The following is a 22,482-nucleotide window of genomic DNA, read 5'->3' as shown; positions in this document are numbered from 1 at the left end:
ACCTGCCTGAACCTGACCTTGCTTACTAAGCTAGCCACCTGCCTGGACCTGTAAGTCTGAACCTGACCCTGCTTCTGCTAGTCGCTTGCCTGAACCTGATAGCCTGGACCTGACCTTGCTTACTGCTAGCCACTGCCTGAACCTGTAAGTCTGAACCTGACCCTGTCTTCAGCTAGCCGCCTATCAGATCCTATAAGATCGAACCTGTCTCTGTCTGCGGTTGCTGCTTGCTACTCCATAGCCTGTACCGTCTGCTACCCTCTGGCCGAGGTCACTTCCCTACCTCATTCCTCTGTTCACTAAAGCTCCGTTCCTGATTCCTGGTCCTGTCAAGCTAGCTCCATTCCTGATTCCTGTTTCTACCAAGCTAGTCCAGTTCCGGGTTCCTCTTCCTGCCCAGACCCTCCTAAAGTCATGTTGACCGCCAGAACTCCTCTTCCTGCCCATACCCTTCTGAAGTCCTGTTGGCCACCAGAACCTGCGATGACTGCCGTTCCCCAGTGGTTGAGCCCCAGGGGCTCAACCACTGGGGAACAGCAGTCATCACAGGTGAAGCACTGGGCTTTCCAACTGCTAATCCTGGAACAGAACCCACAGCCTTCTGGCCTGTTACCTCTGGTCTTCGAACAGCACAAGGGCTCACTACTGGTGGCTGTCACTGGGACCATTGTGATCGACTGTGACAGACCCTGACACATTTAAAGTAAGCTTTCCAAACCAGACTATTAATCTGGGGTGTCATCATCAGTGAAAAATGCAACAGCATCCCCAAGACTTTGAACACCCTCTCAACAATTATTTGTGCCCCATCATGAGTTAGAATACACTGTGGGATATTTAGCAAATTTAAAGCCATAAGATCCTGGTCTTATTAGCATTTAATTTAAGCCGTACTGACATGGACCAGTCTCTGAACCTACCAATACAATCATTTATGATAGAGAAGGTACAGTCTACATCCGAAGTAAGAGGAACCAATACAAAGATGTCATCAGCATAAGACAACATAACCTTGCCTGGATTCAAAAAAACTTGCCCAAGCGAACTCATGTATAAGTTACATAAAAGAGGAGAGAGAGGTAAATCTTGGGGGCACCCATGAACATGGAAAAACTATCATCCTTTAATGCCAACTATTGTCTATTCTTCAGGAAAGATTCAAACTAATGGAAGACAGAGCCTACCAGTCCAACCTCAGTAATTTTAATAAGATATCATGATTAACAGTATCAAATGTTGCACAGATATCTTGGTGTTCTATTGAAAAAGAAGAGTCCAACAGCACCACGGAACTCTAGAATACGTTTCCACTATGTTTCTCAGTGTGCCCCAATGGTATAAAAGCAGATACATTATTAATGGATTTACTAAACCATACCATTTTAGAGATGCTGGACCAGACTGAGGGGGAAGGGGAGATCTTGGACATTTAGATGGGAGGGGAGGGAAGATGCTGGACAATGGCAGGGGGCTAGGGAAGGGGAGATGGTGAACTACGAGTTGTCATGGTTGTGCCCATGTTTTGGGCTCTCCTTCTTCTCGCCACCTAGTGGCCAGACCTGGTGGCTGCAATGAACTGTCTGGTTATTATCACCCGTACCAGATTTCAGCCCAGTCCGGTCCGGATCTTCCGGGCTGCCAGACTTGCTTGTTTTGTTTGAACCTACACAGCACCCGTAGTTGTCTGGTGATTGCTGCAGCTGAGCCTCAGCTGCTGCTGGGCTTATTAGCCATTTTGAAACCTTTCTGCTTTGCCTTTGCATCGCCTTAGGCCCTGATTTGTTGGTGCTTGTTGCACTTCTGCTTTGTGTGGGTTCTTGCCTGAAATTCTTGTCTGTTTTCAGTTAGTCTGTGTGTAGTTAGATTAGGTTGTGGTTTGTTTTCTAGTCTTGTCTCTGGGTTATAGTTTTGTGTTTAGTCCTTGTCTGTTTGTGTTTTAGTGGCTGCTCTGCAGCCTTCAGTTCTGTGTCTTGTTATTCGGTGTTTTGTTCCCTGTTTTAGTGGCTGCTTGCAGCTTTCAGTCCTGTCATTTAACTTATCCTTTCCCTGCCTTGCTGCCCCTGTATATTGCTTTCCCCTCTGACCCTCAGTCCCTGTTCAGCCTAGTTGGGATCCTGTTCCTGCCCTGTCCTATAAGTCCTGCCGGCCTCCTGCAGCCAGGGACTCAACTCCTGGTGAAATGTGGCCATGTGCAGGTGAAGCCTAATTGTTTATCAGAGTTCTGCCCTGTCTCTGGTGTGGGGTGGGTTTGCCTGCCGCTGCCACTCCTCGGCAGTGGCCCAAGGGCTCACAAACCTAGTTCCTGCTTTGAATACGTGACACGGGTGTGGATGCGTGGCTAAAGTTCTATGAGGGCATTACATATCCTTGGGCCAGTCCTGGATTTTAGATTAGCTCGTCTTTTCAGTAGAAGTTCAAGGCATGTTACATTTAGGTACAGTATGTATTGCAATTCTATAACTTGGTGCCTCAAGTTAGGCACATCAATGCTGTACGTTGAGCACCAATTTTATAACAGTGTCTGTGTTCCATGATGTCGTTATAGAATACCAGCATAAGTTGACATTAGTGTGCATGTATTTAGGCACAACCATTTGTGCCAGGCCAATGGCAGGTATAAATGGGCACTCCTAAGTGTGCCATGCAACACGCCTAACTTATAGTATTCTATGTTATATTTGTAAATACGACACAGTCCCATGCTCTGCCAATGCATATGCCCCCTTGCAGTTATGTACTAACCCCCAAATTCTATATATGGCGCCTAAAGTTGTGTGTGCTAATTTGGTCACATGGCCAAATTGCATGCACAACTTAATTGATCAACAAGCCAATCAGCACCAATAATTGGTACTTAACAAATTAGTAGCACTAGTTGTCTTTAATTAGAATTCACATGCAGAACTTTCTAGGCGTATTCTCTAATGTGCGCTGCGTAAATTCTCATGCATGCAGTTGAGAAGGGAGCATGGCCATGGGCAGGTTGTTGGTTTTTCAAAAAACTATGCACATTAGGGCCTGGTTTTAGGTGGCCTAAATGGGTGCGCCTAAATTTTAGTCACAAGAACGGCATGTGAGTGTATTCTATAAACTACGCATTTGTTTAGTTGTCATTTCTAAAATCATGTTAACCATGTGGTTTTTTGGTGCTGATTTTTTAGGCGCCATTTATAGAATTTGACCCTAAGGCGCTTACACACTCCCATATAGACTAGCATGTAATACAATTACGTGCATAAATGCCAATTGTTTATGTTTATTTCTTCATTTGATATACCGCCTTTACATAGGTGAAGTCAAAGTGGGTTAAAAGAGAAAACGAAAGAAAGAAGAACTCCATACAATTGAAAGGAAAGAGTGTTTATTTTATTTTATTGCACTTGTATCCCAGGTTTTCCCACCTCTTTGCAGGCTCAATGTGGCTTACAATATATTATGATTAGTGGAGATATAATAGAAAATAGACAATTAATGTTATAGAAGGAGCTTGAGCAATATGATTAAAGAAGGAATGTAATCGTAGTGTATCAAGAAGGATATTGGGTAACATGATAATGATGAAACATGATATTAGTATAGGAAGCAGGTATTATGAGACAGTTCTGTATGTTTGTGACGGAGCTGTGTGTATTCATATCGGTTGATCTTTGTGGTATGTGTTGATTAAAATACAAGCATACCTCCCTCACCCCCCCAACCCCCCCCCCCCCACCCCCCAAACAAACCCAACAACCCAGAATTGCCACAGTGCCGGCACCAGCAAAGCTAGTCAAGAGAAAATGTCAAATGCTAGACAGAAGAGGTGAGCTGTAAGGGACGAGAGAAAGTTCAGACCTAAGAAGAGGGAGGGAGGTCATTCCAAAGTTTAGGCACCAGGAAGAAGAAGGCAGAGGACCTAGTAGATTCACAATGTGTGAAACGTGGAGAGGGAATACTAGAGCGAAACACTTTGTGAGTGAGGATAAGAATCTTAAACCAGGGTCTGCATGAGATAGGAAGCCAGTGTCACTGAAGGAACAGAGAAGTGACATGATCACAGTTTTTTGGCATGTAGGATCTGGAGATGATGTAGTTGGAGCTGCGTAATACCGGTGTACACAAAATTACAATAAGCGAGAGATAATGAAAGCATGAATTATAGTATGCACAGAAGGAACGTCTAAAAGTTTGTAAATAGAGCACAGACGGTGTAGCCAAAGGAAGCCAGTCTTAATAACGTGGGAAATCTGGTTGTTAAAGGAGAGGCGGGAATCAAAGATGACACCTAAGTAGCGAAAGAAGGGTACTGGTGTCAAAGAATGATCAAAGAACAAGAAAGGAACAATGTATTTAATTGTCTCAGCACTGCTGGCGTCCAGTTATAGAACTGCCTGTAAGTTCCTAGCTCAAGCAATGAGGGGGCGGGCGGGGGAGGTAGAGACGCGTATACTTTCAAAGCTTCAGCACCATGCTCTTCACTCACCCCCCCCCCCCCCCCCCAACACACACAGATGTGTATTAATGGATTTGTAAATCATTTCGAGCAGGCTTCTGGAAAATGGTATAAAAACTGAAATAAATAACAATAAATAAAGACAAAAATCCCAGTTCACCTACTCAAATGAATGTTTCTACAGAAAAAGAAATTACCCTAATTCTAGTTGACTTCTCTTCAAAACATAGCAGAATTAGGAGTTCACACCTCTTCCCAGACAGCAAGAAAAGAATGAAATGAGAAAGCTAGCAGGAAAGCATGTCTTTCTCAATTATTTGGAGAATTTGGTAGTGGAATATAAACTATACCAAATTCTAAGCAGACTATAACATCCTAAAATATACAAGGATATCCCAAAATACTAGACCAGGAAGCACATGAGTGCAAACTAACTTGTAGCTTTAACTCGAGTGCAATTCGATTTCAATAACCAGTCTCATATGAGAACTCCTGCTCAGTATATCCACCTTCATCTTAGAAGGAAATCACCTATGCACAAACAACCCTTGTTGCCAGAAATTATGCAATAAGGTAAATCCTGGTTTAATTTTCTTTCGCTTTTAAAGCAGGGGCATAGCCAGACATCGATGGGAGGGAGGCAAGGGCCCAAAGTGGGGGGCACATTTTGACCTGCCTCCCTGCCGCCGCCGTCGCACCCACCCCCGCTGCCGCATGATGGTACATTTGCTGGCAGGGGCCCTCAATCCCCGCCAGCTGAAGCGCTTGTCCCATGCTGGTCTCGCACATTGTCTGCCCTGCTTTGTTCTCATCGGGCCGTGCATGATCAGTTTCACTAAAACGAGCGTGCACGGCATGACTGAGAAGAGCAGGGTAGGCAATGCGGTGAGACTAGCACAAATGCTTCAGCCGGCTGGGTTGGGGACCCCTGCCAGCCAAACCAAGAGCCAACGACCATTTTTTTGGGCCCAGGCCCCTGTGCCCCCTGTAGCTACACCATTGTTTTAAGCAAAACATTAAAAAAGAATGAAATTCCTCCTAGTAAGCCCATGCCTACTCTGGAGGATCTTCTCTGCACTGGTGTACATAAACTTGCCATACGTTTTGTCTGCAAAATTCTCTAGAACAGCATGCCGATATGGTGACTGCTGCTGGTGAGTTCATTGATTCTTTCCCTTGTTCACACAATCATTCTTTTATGTTGTGTTTACTCATTTTGACTTATGCTGTCTTAGATTCATATGGATTGAATGCGTTTACCTGAAGGAAGTGTTTCAATTCCTGTTCTTCTTGGTATGTGCCAAATATATCCTCATTTTTAATAGGGGATCGATTATTCAGCCGGTGGCAGTGAATGGTTTTTTTTTGGCCATGTTAGGTATTTTAATAAAAACTTTCATCTATATATGAGCTTATTTTATTACTTGCGGTTCTTGCCTATCATTGTGTATATCCTTAAAAATGACATGGATGGGTGTGTCCCATGGATTGGCTTAAGAACCCCTCCTCTAGATCATCTACTACATAAAAGAGGGTGCCAAGGGCATATCAGGGTGTCAAGGAGCTCTGATCCATCAATAAAACAAAAGGAATAAAGGTGTGAGGACTGGACAATCCCACACCTATATATTAAATTTGCAACAGACGACTCACAGTAGATGAGATGACAGATTTGGATGGATTGGAGTCAGATTTGGATGGGCTGGAGTGGGGCTGCGAAGACAACTTCAGAAGTTGGAGAACAAGGACAGTGCTGGGCATACTTCTACGGTCTATGCCCTAAAAATGGCATGGACAAATCAAGATCAGGTATACATGTGAAGGATCACATCATACCTTATGCTTTGAGTTTATCTTGTTGGGCAGACTGGATTGATCGTACAGGTCTTTATCTGCTGTCATCATCATCTCATCTACGACAATATACAACTGTACTCTGTTTTATTCAGGGCTTTTTTTAGAGGGTACTTGGGGATACTGAGTACCGGCACCTTTTCCAATTGTTTGCTAAAATTGACCCATGGACCCTAAGTTTTAATGAAAGAGCTCAGGCTCTACAGACCAATTCTGCCTTGTCATAGATTCTGTGACTGGTTGCAGGGGGCCTGGCTATTGTGGAGTGGATCCCTCAGTGATCACCTCACCCCTGAAGGATGGCCTAGCATTTGAGTACCGGCACCTTTTTTGCTAGAAAAAATGAACTGGTTTTATTAGAGTAAAGATGTGATTCCCTACTTTACACAGAATGTAGAGATTGGAATTGAAATGTCCAGGTTGGGACATGCTCAGTTCTGGTAGTATTTTAGAAAAGGATCTACTGACATAGAGCTTTTTCTAAAATACAAACAGGAGTGCATATGTGTTTGCAGTGGGGGAGTGTTGAATAAATGAACACCATGGAGACAGCATCTTTTGCATGATGGTGTTGGCACATACAAGTGAAAGTGGTGATTTTGCAACTTCCATGTGCAAATGTGTATACTTCCACGTGAAGTTGTTCCATTTTACAAATCTACACGTGTAAGTGCCACTAATTAAGCAGTGAGGCTGCAATTTTATTTATTTATTTATTACTTTTTATTTATAGATAATTTCTCATATACATTCAAATATTTAGCAGAAGAAAACAAACTCTATTGAAATAGTCTAACTCTCTAAAATGAGTTTGCAAAATTTATAGTTAGTTAGTTTGTGAGTGTCCCTTTAATTGTGGAAAAACCTCCACTTTAAATATATTACAAAACAATTGAAACCTCAAACCTCCAAACAGGAAAAATACAAATGTATTTACTATATCCTTATTATCTCAGGAGTAGGTTAATATCATTGGTTCCCTAAGAAGGAAAAAGAGAAAAAAAAACCCAGATGCAAAAAAACTCATATTTAATGAGAAAAAGCGAATGAGATGAAAAACTCTCTTACCTTTTTCTCTTTACCTTTTCGCTTTTTCTCATTAAATATGAGTTTTTTTGCGTCTGGGTTTTTTTTTCTCTTTTTCCTTCTTAGGGAACCAATGATATTAACCTACTCCTGAGATAACAAGGATATAGTAAATACATTTCTATTTTTCCTGTTTGGAGGTTTGAGGTTTCAATTGTTTTGTAATATATTTAAAGTGGAGGTTTTTTCATATACATTCAAGCAATTACAAACATGAAATCAGAAAACTGAAAAATTACAAGTAATCAAGTAGTCAAACAAGAGCATCCTTTAGTCCACAAATAAGTAACAGGGGGCCACAGGAAATAGCACTAATAAGGTTTTATACCAGAACCCCACAAATATAAATCTAGTCCAAGAGTAATAGAAAAGGGAGCCGGTGCGTGCTAATTATGAGAATTAACCACAGGGGCGTATCTGCGTGGGGCCACAGGGGCCTGGGCCCCCGCAGATTTCGCCCTGGACCCCCCTACCACAGACCCTCTCCACCTCCCCCTCCGTCCCGCCCGCCCGCCACCAACCCGTCGCCGATCTTTGCTGGCGGGGGACCCCAAGCCCCCGCCAGCCGAAGTCCTCTCTTCCGTGCAGGATGCAAGTTGCAACACTTCCTGTTCTTCTGAGTCTGACATCCTGCACGTACAACGTGCAGAACGTCAGACTCAGAATTTGGAATTCAGTCTGACGTCCTGCGCGTTGTACGTGCAGGACGTCAGACTCAGAAGAACAGGAAGCATTGCAACTTGCAGCGGCGCAGCCTGCATGGAAGAGAGGACCTCGGCTGGCGGGGGGTTGGGGTCCCCCGCCAGCAAAGGTAAGTGACAGCAGCGGGGGAGGGTTGGCGGCGGCGGGAGGGGGTGGAAGAGTGTCATTGGTGGCGAGGGGGGGGGGTCCGGAAATGGCGGGGGGGGGGGGGATCTGTGGCGCCGGGGGGGGGGGGGGCTAAAATGTGCCCCCTCCCTCTGGCTCTGGCCCCCCCTACCGCCAGAGTCCAGATTCGCCCCTGATTAACCAGTACCCCTTCCAATTCCTTTGACATAAAAAAACTATGCAACTGACTTGGATCAAAGAAAACATAATTATTACTACTAAAAGACAGACAACATTTAGCAGTGAGGCTACAATTTTAATGTGGCTTCATTCTGGAGATGGACAAAAGCTACATGGGATAAAAGAGGATGACTCATTTAATACTTTATGGAATGAACTAGTCGAACCAAGCACTTAAAAACAAACAAAAAAACCCCCCAAAAACCTTAACCTGTCAAGCAGGTGTAAAAGCCATCAATATTTTTCCCCATTACATGTTAAGGCATATTTTCAAAGCACTTTGGGAGGCTAAGTTCCATAGGTTTCTATGGAACTTTGGGAGGCTAAGTGCTTTGAAAATGAGCCTGATAGTCACTTTGTGAAATATACAGATTTTAGTCCTGTTCAAGCCCTTCCCATACCAAGGGAGTCTTTTACTAAAGCTTAGCTCAAGTTATCTGCAGCAGGGCCCATAGGAATAAAATGGGCCCTGCTGCAGATAAATCAAGCTAATCTTTAGTAAAAGACCCCCCCCCCCCCCCCAAGCTCCTTAAAATCTGTACATATTGTGGATTTCCACGTGAAAATAGTGGCTGTCTGAAATTGTTTTTTTTTTTTTTTTACATGTGTAGGAGTTATACACATGCAAAGCCTGGAAATTTCCACGTGGAAATCATGAATAGGGTTTCTAAAATAATCCCCATAGTCTTCAAAGAATCTTCTTATGCTTTTCCTGCTTTTGTGTTGTCATTGAGAACAATGATTTTCACTGGAGCTCCTCTCTTAATTAGGCATCCAGGTTAGAGGAGAATATAGCAGTTGAGCTGTATTCATGAAAGCAATATTCATTATGGGAAAGGGGGTGGGGTTGTGATAGAAAGGGAGCACTTCTTGCATGGAAACCTAAGCACACAACTTGAAAAATGATAATTAGCAAAACAGTGAGCTTTACCTTGGATGGCATGTAGGCTGTGAGTCTGCACGATAATGCAGAGTTGCAGGACCAGCTGAGGTGCGCTTTCCAGAAAGGTAGCCAGCAGGTGCAACATGCTCACATCCGCATACTCGTACACCATCTTCCAATAAAACCGCCATCTGTCACTCCCTGCGCTCCGACGGCTTCGGATGCCCAAGTAAATAGTGTGGAAGTACCTAGAAACCAAAGCAGCAAATTTACAAATAAAACAAAGGATGACAGGCACTGCTGTGAAGGAATGAATATTAATCCCATGGGGAGTAGCATAGGGACTCCTTATGAATAAGAAGATGAAAAGCGCATTTTCTTTGGTGAACATTTCCTGCAAATTCATAAAATTGTGAATTAAAAAGACAGCCTATTTTTTCATTGGCATTCACCATGCAAAATAGTCATTTTTGCCCAATAAGACAGCTGCACAGCTACAGAAGGGTCAACTCGCTCAAATGTGTTGTTTTTTTTAAACTCTGGAAAGTGAACAAATCTTAATAGCAATAGTGAACAAAGTACATATACAGGATCCCCCTTTCTATAACAGGGCAACTATCTTTAAGCACTTCAATTTATAATTCATTATGTTAAGTTTTATGTATTTATCCACTTCTTATTCTACATAATTTTCTTATGCACCTTAATTGCAATAATTCTGAAATTCTTTTCCGTTAATATGATTGCCATGATATTCCTATGCACCTTATCTGTTATCTATATTCTGATTTTCCTATTCCATCAATGTGATTGTCATTGTATTATATTGTAAGCCACACTGAGCCTGCAAATAGGTGGGAAAATGTGGGATATAAATGCAGCAAATAAATAAACAAACAAACAAACAAACAAATAAATAAAATACTGGCATTCACATGGGTAAGTGAACACTTGCACATGCCATTGGCAGTAGTGCACTCATGTGCTACTCTATTATTACATGTTAAAATGGCTTGGGGTATAATTGTTAGGGGGTGTTCACAGGGGAGGGGCTTGGGTGGGGCCAACATTTAAGCATTTAACTTATGGAATACTGTCAATTACACACTTATATGTCGTATTTAGCCACTAACATTTACACTAGCCACAGTCCTGTACAGATGTTGATGCTGACTTACGCTAGAATTCTATAATGGAAGTGTCATTATAGATTAGGCACACTACCTGCTTACTGTTGGTGCCTAGACGGCAGTGCCCAGTTATAGAATTTCCCCCAAAATGCTCAACAAAAATCCCTGTAACGTAACATAACAATACAATTTATAATCTGCAGTTGACCTTGCATTCCTATGTGGATTAAAATCTTAAGAAAGTGGACAATCACCAGGAAATAATAATGATACAGACAAATATTCCCTAATCAATGTAATACTTCTATTAACAAAATAGATCTAACATAGTAACATAGTAACATAGTAGATGACGGCAGAAAAAGACCTGCACGGTCCATCCAGTCTGCCCAACAAGATAACTCATATTTGCTGCTTTTTGTGTATACCCTACTTTGATTTGTACCTGTGCTCTTCAGGGCACAGACCGTATAAGTCTGCCCCGCACTATCCCCACCTCCCAACCACCAGCCCCACCTCCCAACCACCGGCTCTGGCACAGGCACAGACCGTATAAGTCTGCCCAGCACTATCCTCACCTCCCCACCACCAGCCCTGCCTCCCAACCACCGGCTCTGGCTCAGACCGTACAAGTCTGTCCAGCCCTATCCCCGCCTCCCAACCACCAGCCGACTTTACTTGGTCCCTTTTTGTTCACAACCAAGCCTTGAAAAGGTGCCCGAACTGACCAGATGACCACCGGAGGGAATCGGGGATGACCTCCTCTTACTCCCCTAGTGGTCACCAACCCCCCCCCCCAAAAAAAGTAAAAAACCTTTTTTTGCCAGCCTCTATGCCAGCCTCAAATGTCATACCCAGCTCCATCACAGCAGTTTGCAGGTCCCTGGAGCAGTTTTTAGTGGGTACTGCAGTGCACTTCAGGCAGGTGGACCCAGGCCCATCCTCCCTACCTGTTACACTTGTGGTGGTAAATAGGAGCCCTCCAAAACCCACCCGAAACCCACTGTACCCACATCTACGTGCCCCCAGTTACCCTTTAAGGGCTATGGTAGTGGTGTACAGTTGTGGGGAGTGGGTTTTGGGGGGATTTGGGGGGGCTCAGCACACAAGGTAAGGGAACTGTGTACCTGGGAGCAATTTCTGAAGTCCACTGCAGTGCCCCCTAGGGTGCCCAGTTGGTGTCCTGGCATGTTAGGGGGACCAGTGCACTACGAATGCTGGCTCCTCCCACAACCAAAGGGCTTACATTTGGTCGTTTCTGAGATGGGCGTCCTTAGTTTCCATTATCGCCAAAAATCAGAAACGACCAAGTCTAAGGACGACCATCTCTAGGGACAACCTAAATATTAAGATTTGGGCATGCCCGACCGTATTATCGAAACAAAAGATGGCCGCCCATCTTGTTTCGATAATACGGGTTTCCCCGCCCCTTTGCAGGGACGTCCTGCGAGGACGTCCTCAGGAAAACTTGGGTGCCCCTTTCGATTACGGCCCTCCACATATGTAGTTATTGTCACCCACCTTGAATAAAGGCAGGATATAAATGTAGTAAATAAGGGTCCTTTTACTAAGCCACGGTAAAAAGAGGCCTGCAGTAGTGTAGGCATGTGTTTGGGGCATGTGTTGGGCCAGTTTTTACTGCATCTGCAAAAAAGGGCTTTTTTTTAATGGGACGGGAAAAGGGCATGCTGTAAAACTGAAACCGGTGTGTGCCTAAAACCAGCCTGAGCCCTTAACACAACCCATTAATCTAGCAGTAAGGGCTACACACACGGTGACCGTTCGACGCGCACCAACTGCCGATTAATGCCAGAAATGCCGCACGTGGGAAGAAATAAACAAATCAATTAATCATCCAGGCTTTATGTGCATGTGGCTAATCTGAAATTACCATCAGGGGGACATGGTAGCCTGGCGGTAGTCTCATTTTGGTGTGCGCTGCACATGCATAGATCCTAATGCGCCTTTGTAAAAGTGCCCCTTAATAAATAAATATTACACTCTAGAATTAGGTATGTTTTAAGTTGATTTCTAAAATGCATATAATCTGCAGTGGATAATAAGGTAAATACATCTTTATCTAGCCTTGCTGCTTGAAATGTATCACAGCTCACAATAAGTGGGACTACCCATAGAAATGCCCACAAGTATTTATTCACCCAAATACATACCAATTTTTAATTCAGTTCCAGGAGGGGGAAGGAGGGGAATGGATTTATGGATTTAGCTCGCATCTTTTTCAGTTATATTCAGGTATCTTCCTATCCTCAGAGACATTATAAAGCACATTAAGAGTTGCAGTCAATATGGCTTAAAGTGGGATTTTCTTGCATGTTAACTGCAAATCTAACGTGGTGCTTTTTAAAACATTTTTATTTTGCAGGTCATGTGTAAATATTAGAGTTAACTCATAGCACTTACTGCCTCCTATTTAGGGGGCTTGTTAAGCATCCCAAATAACACCAAATGACTCATTTGAGTGCCCCTTTGGGGGAATGTTAGGGAGGAATCATTGGGTTTGGATGGGGTTGTGACCAGAGCCCTGTGTTGTAATAAGGCTTTATGGGTTCCTCTAATGAGGCCATCCATTGTATAGAGTGGGTAGTAGGGAGGAGGAGGTTAATGACTCTGAAACAGGCAAGACAATATGTGAGTAATTTTATAAAGGCATTCTTGCATGTGAAATTCCAGTATACACATGTAAAATGACACTTATAAAATTATACCTCCCTCACACACATACACACACACACACACACACACACACAAAGTCAATGTGGTGATGTGACATGACTATAGGCATGGCCAGGAGTGGGTTTTGGGCAGAATATGAGAGGAGTCATAATTTATTTATTTATTTGTTACATTTGTACCCACATTTTCCCACCTATTTGCAGGCTCAATGTGGCTTACATAGTACCGGAAAGGCGTTTGACACATGTACTTTATGAAATACACACAAACATTTATATTCTTTCCTGAGTAGGCATAAGTATTCCTGGCTTCATTTTAGCTGTGATTTGTACAGCTTTGCAGGCACCTATGTTTCTCTAGAAAACAGGCACTCACTCAGCCTAGGCGACCTGTTATAATATCACCCTCCACAGGACAAGTTACGGTACATTGCATGCTCTGAGCACTGTTTCCTAAATGTTTTCTCCCATTCCTTCTTAAGCTAAACTTAGCATTTGAGAAAAAATGAAACAAATAAAAGGGATAGAGGGTAAGAACATCCTCGACTGCTTCACTGTCCTAGGAAATCTTTGAACACATCATTCATTCTTCCTTCCAGACACACTCTGGATGTATAAATAGTTACAAACACAGCAACCCTTTTATAAAGCCACGTTAGGGCTAACACCTGGGTAGCGCATGCCAAATCAGCACTACCGCCTGGTCAGTGCGTGCGTCTGGTGGTAATTCTGAGTTTGGTGTGCACCGAATCCCGTGGTAGAAAATATTTTTCTATTTTTTACTGCAAGGGGGGGGGGGGGGGTGCGTACCTGGCAGTAATCTGTAGTGCGCCCATGTTGGTGCACGCTGCATGGATACCATGTGGGTAAGGGCTCAGGCCGTAAATAGGTGTACACTAGTTTTAATTTTTGTGCACGCTCATTTCCCAGCCCATTAAAAAATGGCCTTTTTCCCAGCCGCGGTAAAAAGTGGCCCAGCGCAACCTAAAAAATGCACCCACACTATCGGAGGCCATTTTTTACCGCGGCTTTGTAAAAGTTCCTCTTAGAATCCGTGTAGACTATAATACTATTTATTAATGCAACATAAGATTTATCTAACAATGTTGCTGTGCATGCGCCTTCTAGACTACCCAGCCTCGTTCTTTAGAGGTCAAGTCACTGGCAAGTTGAACGTCTTTCTTTTTCAATTGACTGAGCTGCCAACCTAACCTAGAGGGAGAATTACAATATGTCCCATTCTGTACTGCAGAGTTCCAATAGCTGTATTGAACTATGAAAGAAAATTCCCAGACTTTTTTTTACAAGGTTGTGACATCTTTCTGTGTCATTTGAAATGTTTGTCTACATCATCGTTTGGATATATCTTCTAGTCATCTAACTAAAGGTTATCACTGTTTACAAAGAAATCACATTTCAGTATCCAGGACAAATCCAGCTACCACAACTTACCTACCATGTGAACTTGTACAAAAACAAATATCAGGGTGTGAAGACCTTCCTGTCGGATGCTACTGTCTGCTTCCACCTGTACTGAGGAAATCACTTAAGAACAGTTTAACCTTTCCTGAAGATTGCCTTGTCAAAGCCAATGAGATCCTGTTCACTAGGTCATCCCGTGAGGCCCCAGTCTAGGAATGTGCCAAAACACGTAAGTGTCAAAGATTCATATCTATCAAAAAATGATGCTTTTAATGATGATTATACTGTGTTATGCTGAGATACCTGATCACAGCATATTACCTTAGTATTTTTCTGCAGTATGTGGCTGACAGCCCCAGCTATCACTCTCCAAGGGAGCCAGGCTATTACATCAATTATGTAGAGAACGGGTCTTACTCAGTATCCTTCCTCATGCCATCATTCGACTTTATCAACTTATCACCATCATTTCATGCTATTTATGGGTATTGCCTTCTTGATTCTCCAAAAAAAACTTTTAATTGCAAACATATTGGGGTCGATATTTAAAGCTTTTTAACTAGCCAGGAGAGGCTCCTAGCCATTTAACTTGCTTGTCTGGGGCTATCCAAGGATATTCAGCAGCAGGGACGGCTCAAGGCAAGACGCTGTCTGAGGTGGAGCTAAGATACCGCTCTCCTCCCCCAGGCTGAGATGCCACCCCCTCCTGGGCCAAGATCATCTCCCCTTTCCTTCTTCCACCCCGTTTGCGGTGTTTACCTGTTGTTTCATCATGTTCGAAAAGTTGGCAGTGGCAGCGATTCCCATATGCTGCCCTGCCGCCGGAACTCAACTCTTTCCTTTACTGTGGCCACCTATGACAAAACAGGAAGTTACATCAGAGAGGCGGCCACAGTAAAGGGAAGAGGTGGGTGCCAGCGGCAGGGCACATGGGTGTTTCTAGCATTAGCACGTGCTAATATTTAGCACACGCTAAAAACCCTAGCGCACCTACAGCATAGCTTAGTAAACAGGGCCCTTAATTGCCTCACTAGTTATTCCCATCTCTAGATCATTCATATAAATGTTAAAAAGCAGCGGTCCCAACACAGACCCCTGGGGAACCCCATTAGCTACTCTTCTACATTGAGAATATTGACCATTTAACCCTACTCTCTGTTTTCTATCTTTTAACCAGTTTTTAATCCATAATAGGACATTACCTCCTATCCCCTGACTTTCTAATTTTTTCAAGGGTCTTCATGAGGTACTTTGCCAAATGCTTTTTGAAAATCCAGATGCACAATATCAACTGGCTCACCTTTATCCACATGTTTATATAGTAGATTGGTGAGGCAAGCTTTGCCTTGACTAAATCCATGTTGTCTTTGTCTCATTAATCCATACTTATATATATATTGCTCTGTAATTGTATTCTTTATAATAGTCTGTACCATTTTGCCTGGCACCGATGTCAGGCTCACCGGTCTATAATTTCCTGGATCACCTCTGGAACCCCTTTTAAAAACTTGGTCATTACTGAAATAATACAGTTGCCAGTGCTGAGCAGTCTTTTCTTGTACTTTACAGTAAAACTATTATGAGCAAAATACAATGCCACGTCAAATAATAAACCTTCCTGCTAAAGAAGTATTCTGTATTGCCATAATTAAACCAGACAGCTTGACTAAAAATATCCTGAAAGGGTCACTTAATCAGGAAAGCAATGATCTTGTTTGGAAAAATGGAACGGGTTTATTTCATGCCTCATATACTTCGTGTTTATGACAATAGGCAGAATCAGCAGAGGACTCCCCGCTTCTGTTACATATTTTACTGCAAGATTTATAATAAGTTGAAAGGTATGTAGTGGCTGGGTATAAATGCTGTGACCAATTCTTCCTATTGCATAATATGCAATCTGTTTTACTCTTCTGGGATCTTGCTAGGTACATCTTGCTGGGCTTGATGGACCTTCGGTCTTTTCCAGTTTGGCAACACTTATGCTCTTATGTCATTATGCATTTATTATTAAATCAGTACGATTGCACAGGTTAGGCATACTGTATAAGGAACTTTTGCACTGTCCTTTGACTAAGATATATGGGATAAAGAAGAATGGAAGCCCTGTACAGCAGATTATAACCAATTATCACCACAGTCTCCTCTCAGAGGGCACAGTCTGTGCTGAATATGGAAATGTTGTCCAGGAGCACCAGAGTTACTACTCATCGATTCTTTGGGAAGGAGCTGTGCTTCTTTCAGAAAACATATATCTTATTAATCTGAATTTGCACAGAGTAAGTAGAAGTCTGCTCTCCGAAGCCTCTTCCCTTCCCTCAGAAGCTTCTCTTTTCCCATCCCGTCTCCTTTTTTCTTATCTCCCCCAGATATAATTCTAGTTGCAAACACAGGGCCCCCTTTACTAAGCTGCAATAAAGGGGGCCCTCTGGTAGCATCGGTGTGTGGATTTGCCGCGTGCCAAGGTCCCCTTTTACTGCAGTGGGTAAAAGGCTTTTTTTTTTTAAGGAAATGGCCGTGCGGTAAGTGAACTTCTTGCTGCTCAGCCATTTCCTGGGGGAAGCCCTTACTGCCACTTATTTAGGAGGTGGTAAGGGCTCCTACGCTAACCCAGCGGTAACCAGGCAGCACGCAGGGCTGCTCGATTACCATCGGGTAAGCCCACAGCACTAAAAGATAAAAAATATTTTTCAAAGAGCTGGAAATGGCACGCGCTGAGGGCAGGCACTAGTGACAGACTCCTTAAGTAGCCTGGCGGCAGTGCCAAAATGACACATGGTAAAGCAGCGGTACAGGTACTGTCACTTTGTAAAAGGGGTCCATAGTGAGTTCTGCCAGATTTAGCGATTTCTCTTTGGCACCCAATAAGGTGGACTTGGTTACAAAACTTGTGGCTTCTAGCCTCACTCCTTCTTGGTCTCTATGATGGGCTTTGATCTTGCCCAAATAGCCTTTTCTAAAAGGGTTCAACTAATCACTGATGGCAAAATGTGTTGTCACATTGTTGGAAATATTCTTAGTAGTCACATATATTGTATTTTATTCTTGTGAACACAGGACATTTCTTGGGAGTAGAGGAGTAGGCCTAGTGGTTAGAGCACAGGGCTGGCAATCAGGTAATCCTGCTGCTGCTGCTCCTTGTGATCTTGGGCAAGTCTCAACTGTTCAAGGCCTCAGTTACAATCTTAGGGGTGCTTATACTAAGCAGAGTTAGTCACTAATGCATGCCTAACACAGCAAAAATGGCCTAACGTAGGACACGCTAAAGCATCATGCATTATTTTTTACATGCATGAATGCTGTCATGCGGTAAGTAGTTTTTGGGAATCTTTTTACAGAATATGTCAGGTGCAGAGAGTGGACATTCCTGCGCTAACTAAGAACATAAGCACCGCCATACTGGGAAAAGACCAATGGTCCATCAAGCCCAGCATCCTGTCTCCGACAGCAGCCAATCCAGGATTCAAGACCCCGCAACCCCCCCCCCCAAATAATTTTTAATAATGTTCAATGGATTTTTCCCTCGGGAATCTGTCCAAACCCCCTTTAAATTCCATATGGCCAGCTGCTGTCACTACATTCTCCGGCAACGAGTTCCAGAGTCCAACTACACGCTGAGTAAAGAAAAACTTTCTCCTGTTTGTTTTAAAACTACTATATTCTAGCTTCATCTTGTGTCCTCTGGTTCTATTGTTGTTTGAAAGTGTAAACAAATGCTTCACATCTGTCCGCTCTACTCCGCTCATTATCTTGTAGACTTCTATCATATCACCCCTCAGCCGCCTTTTCTCCAAGCTGAAAAGCCCTAACCATGCACTAACTGGTTAGCACAAGGATAATTTGGGAACCCTTACTACCTTCAAGATAGATAATTTTTAAAAATGCAACTTATGAAACACCATGGTAATGTTTAAAAATGGCCGCATGCTAATGGCAACATTAGTGCATGGCCGTTAATGAAATAAATAGGAAATCTGATAAAAAATGGCCTTAGCATGCAGGAATGACCTGTGTAAGGGTAAGCTAAGGCCATTGATTACCACAGCTTAGGGCCCTGTTTAATAAGCCGCAATGTAGATGGACAAACCTTTTAGCATAAAAAGTTTAGTAAATTTACATGTGGTATTTAGAATACGCTTAGGTGTAATTGCCTAGTGTGTGTTAATTTTAGGCACCATATATAGAATCGGGCCCTAAGGGGAGGAAGTTATCAATGTAGGCTACTGTTAAGATGTGTTATTTCACCACTAAGTTGTGGTATTTTAGCACAGGTCCCATTTTATGTAATGAGACCTAGTTACTACTAATTGGGGTTAACAGTAAAATAACATGTCACAATGGTAGCTCATATTGATAATTCCCCTCCCCCTTATTTAAAGAATAAAGAAATGGCTCTAGAAATTAAAATCACAGCTAAATGTAATAACAGTGAGCCACTTAAGTCATTGTGACATCACTGATGAAGTTGGCTCTTAGGTATTGGTGGAATGAGGTATTATGACATCACAATATAAAATATCAGACTGAAACTCTTCACACTAAGGGGGGAAGTTATCAACATGGGCTACTGTATTTTACCACTAATGTGCTATTTTATGCAATGAGACCTAGTTACTAATAATTAGGGTATACAGTAAAATAACACTTCGCAACGGTAGCCTACACTAATAAGTTGTTTTTGGATAACTGTGGGATATAAATAAATAAATGCATTGTTGGAAAGCACAGTGCTGAAGATCAGAACAGGAGTGTGTATCTGAGGTTTATGTGACCTCCTAAGCTCTGCCTCTCTCATTTACCGACTACAATTCTTGATTTCATTTCACTGTGTCTTCTTCCCATTATTGCTTTTCAGATATGTGGCCCAAAGCTAGAAAAGAGACAAAGGGCACCCACTGAGCATGCCTTGACTGATGATATTACCAGGGAAGAAGGCATGAAGCCAAAAGCTGCTGACCATACTTAACAGAAATTTGTGGCATTTTCCTCATTTTCTGCCTGCAGCTCAGATGCATAAGTCACAGCAAAAGTGCTGAAAGCAAGGCATTTTAGATTCTCTCACATAGAGACAGCAGCTCTTACTTGACAAATTATCCTATAAAGCAGCCCGTACTAATACTTCTCCTCTGCAATTATTTACTCAAAAATTGTTGAAAGCGGTGTTCAAATAACCGTCTGAATCTGTCCAGCTACACAGTCCCTGTGACTTCTTGGTCCCATAGCTCCTATACACAGGCTTCCGTGGCTGGTGTTATGGTTCTTGCAGTTTTCATTGACCAGCTTTCAGCTGTTACCCAGATGAAAGCCACAGCAAGATAACTGCAATGTCAGTCAAGCAAACTCAGAGGTGGCACCATCTGGACAGCTGGAAGAATTAACCTCTCACATTCTTCATATCCTTTTTTTATGTACTTGTAATGCCCCTTTTCCTGGCGCTTCTGGGCCTGGGGTTCGAGTGGGCTGAAGTCTCCCGAAGGTAGTCTCTGTTGGACCCTCACTTACTCACTTGGTGTGCAGTGCCTCCACCTGGGGAAAGAACTGTTAGAAGGTGGGATGACCCTCTCCTTGCCCCAGGAAACTAAGTCTCAGGTTCAAACTCTCTGGTGGAAGCAAAGCTGGCCGTTAAACATAAACTGTCTTGGGGGCAGCCACACACTGTACAGTCCAAAATGGCCACTCCACAGTCAGCAGTTTATAACAAAATAATTGGAACTCTGTATTTTAATTCTGCAACCAGCAGCTTCTGTCAATTCAGTGGAAAAAATAGTCCAACAAACAGTTAATACATCAAACCTCTCTCTCTTCCGTGGTTGCTCAAAGGGGAGCCTATCTCCCCCACCTCCAGGTCTATTTACAGGAACGATCAGGGCATTTAAAAGTATATACACAGTTATATACAGTTCCCCTGTGCAGTTTGCACTGAGCAAGTTTTTGATATCAATCACTGCTTCCTTTTCAAATCTCAAGAAGCACTTCCCTATCAGCTCTTCACAAAAAGCACTTCCTTATCAGTCTGATTCTTCCCCAGCACTGTCCAAGCTCCTGGAATCACGGCTCTCTTAGCCCCCAGTCCCCTGACTCTAAAGGCTTCTCCTTCAAGCTCTTCTTTCTTCCTTCTTCTCCCCAGGGCCCCCCTTCAAAGGACATACACATACCTTTATTATCTCTCAACTCCACTTCCCCTGTCACTCTTCTATACCAGAGCACTTTTCCTCTGCATTATTTCATAAACGCTCCCATGGGTTGGGCTTCCTACTACCCAGGGACCTCCCAGTCACTCCCCTTAGTGACTCTCTACAGGGCTTACTCTTCTAGTAATGCCCAACTGAATAGGAGACATACTGAATATGCTTCTAGTAGAATTCACCATATTTGTTATTTACGTACTCAATTTTCAAACCCCTCCACACACTCTTTGTTTTAAAAAGCAAGTACTATGCAGCAGTTCCTAACCAGTCATCTCTCCTTCCCTACCTATAGCCTTCTCTCCTTGAAATATGGTTTCTAATTGTTTATTTTATACTGTACTTCATTTCTGTCAGTATGTAATAGAGTGAACATTTTCTGATATTTTTATAAAGGCTTTCTTGCATGTATATGTGAGTATGCAATATATAAAATACCACTTGTAAACTTACTGTCCACGTAAAAGTACAGAACTGCATGACTTCATGTGACTAGGGTGGAGGCAAGTTTGGGGAAGAGTGCTGGCACTCACAATTTCCACACATAGGACTAAATTCTATAAGTGGCACCTAAAAAATCCATATTTAAGTTACAGTTATTGTTTGCCAATTGCACTATTTTGTTCCACTGTTCAATATATTTTAAGAGAATAAATGTAATTGTTTGTTTGCCCTGTTTGTCTGGACTGATAAAGAATCTGGTGGTTTGTGTGTTGGGTCTGTGAGTGCTTTCTGGGAACTTGGGACCACTGGGAGTGTGGCTCCAGTAACCTAGAAATCACTGGGGATAACTGGAGAGAGGGAGACTCACCCAGAGGCAGTTGTGACCCAAGCGGTGGGAGGAGGGTACTACTGTAGAGCACAAGTGGCAGGTGCAGGTGGACCTGAGTTGTGCTGGGGATAGACCCTCTAAGTGGCTACGTGGTAACCCCAGGTGGGTTGTTAGGTGTTTCGTGACAATATAATTTCATTAAAGTCAAAACTCAGTTTTATAAATGGTAAAATGTATCAGACTTGTGTATTTCACCATTTTCTTCTTGTTGCACTGTGGAAGGGAAATGGGACTTGATATACTGCCTTTCTGAGGTTTTTGCAACTACATTCAAAGCGGTTTACATATATTCAGGTAATTATTTTGTACCGGGGGCAATGGAGGGTTAAGTGACTTGCCTACATTCACAAGGAGCTGCAGTGGGAATCGAACCCAGTTCCCCAGGATCAAAGTCCGCTGCACTAACCACTAGGCTAATCCTCCACTCCATTCAGGGAAGCAAAACAATAGCAAAATTGTCCTTTTGAAAAGATAAATCTGAAGAACTGATTAAAACTAAGCTGATTATTAAAAGAGGTTTTGGAATAAATTGAGAAATGTAATAGGTACAAGTCTTCAGAAGGAAGCAACCCAAGTTCCAAATGAAGTTTACTATGAAACAACAATATGAAATATGTCCCTAAAAACAGCCCTGATACTAAATGATTGGATGCTCGGAAATGTAGTAGCAGTATGGAAATGTCTTCAAAGTGACCTATGGAACTACAAGACCAGTTAGTCTACCTTCGGTGTTCCCAGCAAATTGGTACAACTTTGGTAGTCACTCCCTGTCCTCAAAGGCCATCAGCAACCGCACCTCGAATATTGTGTTCAATTCTGGTTGCAACATCTCAAAAAAGATATAGTGGAATTAGAAAAGGTGCAGAGAAGGGCGATGAAAATGATAAAGGGGATGGGACGACTTCCCTATGAGGAAAG

At 42.9% G+C, this 22,482-nt stretch overlaps 1 protein-coding gene across 1 annotated transcript in view; it reads right to left on the bottom strand.

Annotated features, from left to right (window-relative positions):
- Window positions 1–22,482, bottom strand: part of XKR4 (XK related 4) — a 475,557-nt gene that overhangs the window by 113,397 nt on the left and 339,678 nt on the right. Inside the window, exon 2 of the mRNA XM_030214485.1 lies at window positions 9,351–9,550. Coding sequence (XP_030070345.1) covers window positions 9,351–9,550 — 200 coding nt within the window. The remainder of the gene's footprint in view (window positions 1–9,350; window positions 9,551–22,482) is intronic.

The sequence above is a fragment of the Microcaecilia unicolor genome, chromosome 1, assembly GCF_901765095.1.
Source record: "Microcaecilia unicolor chromosome 1, aMicUni1.1, whole genome shotgun sequence".
Lineage (NCBI taxonomy): Eukaryota > Metazoa > Chordata > Amphibia > Gymnophiona > Siphonopidae > Microcaecilia > Microcaecilia unicolor.
Note: the sequence above shows the minus strand (reverse complement) of the source record. Positions and strands in the feature narration are given on the sequence as shown.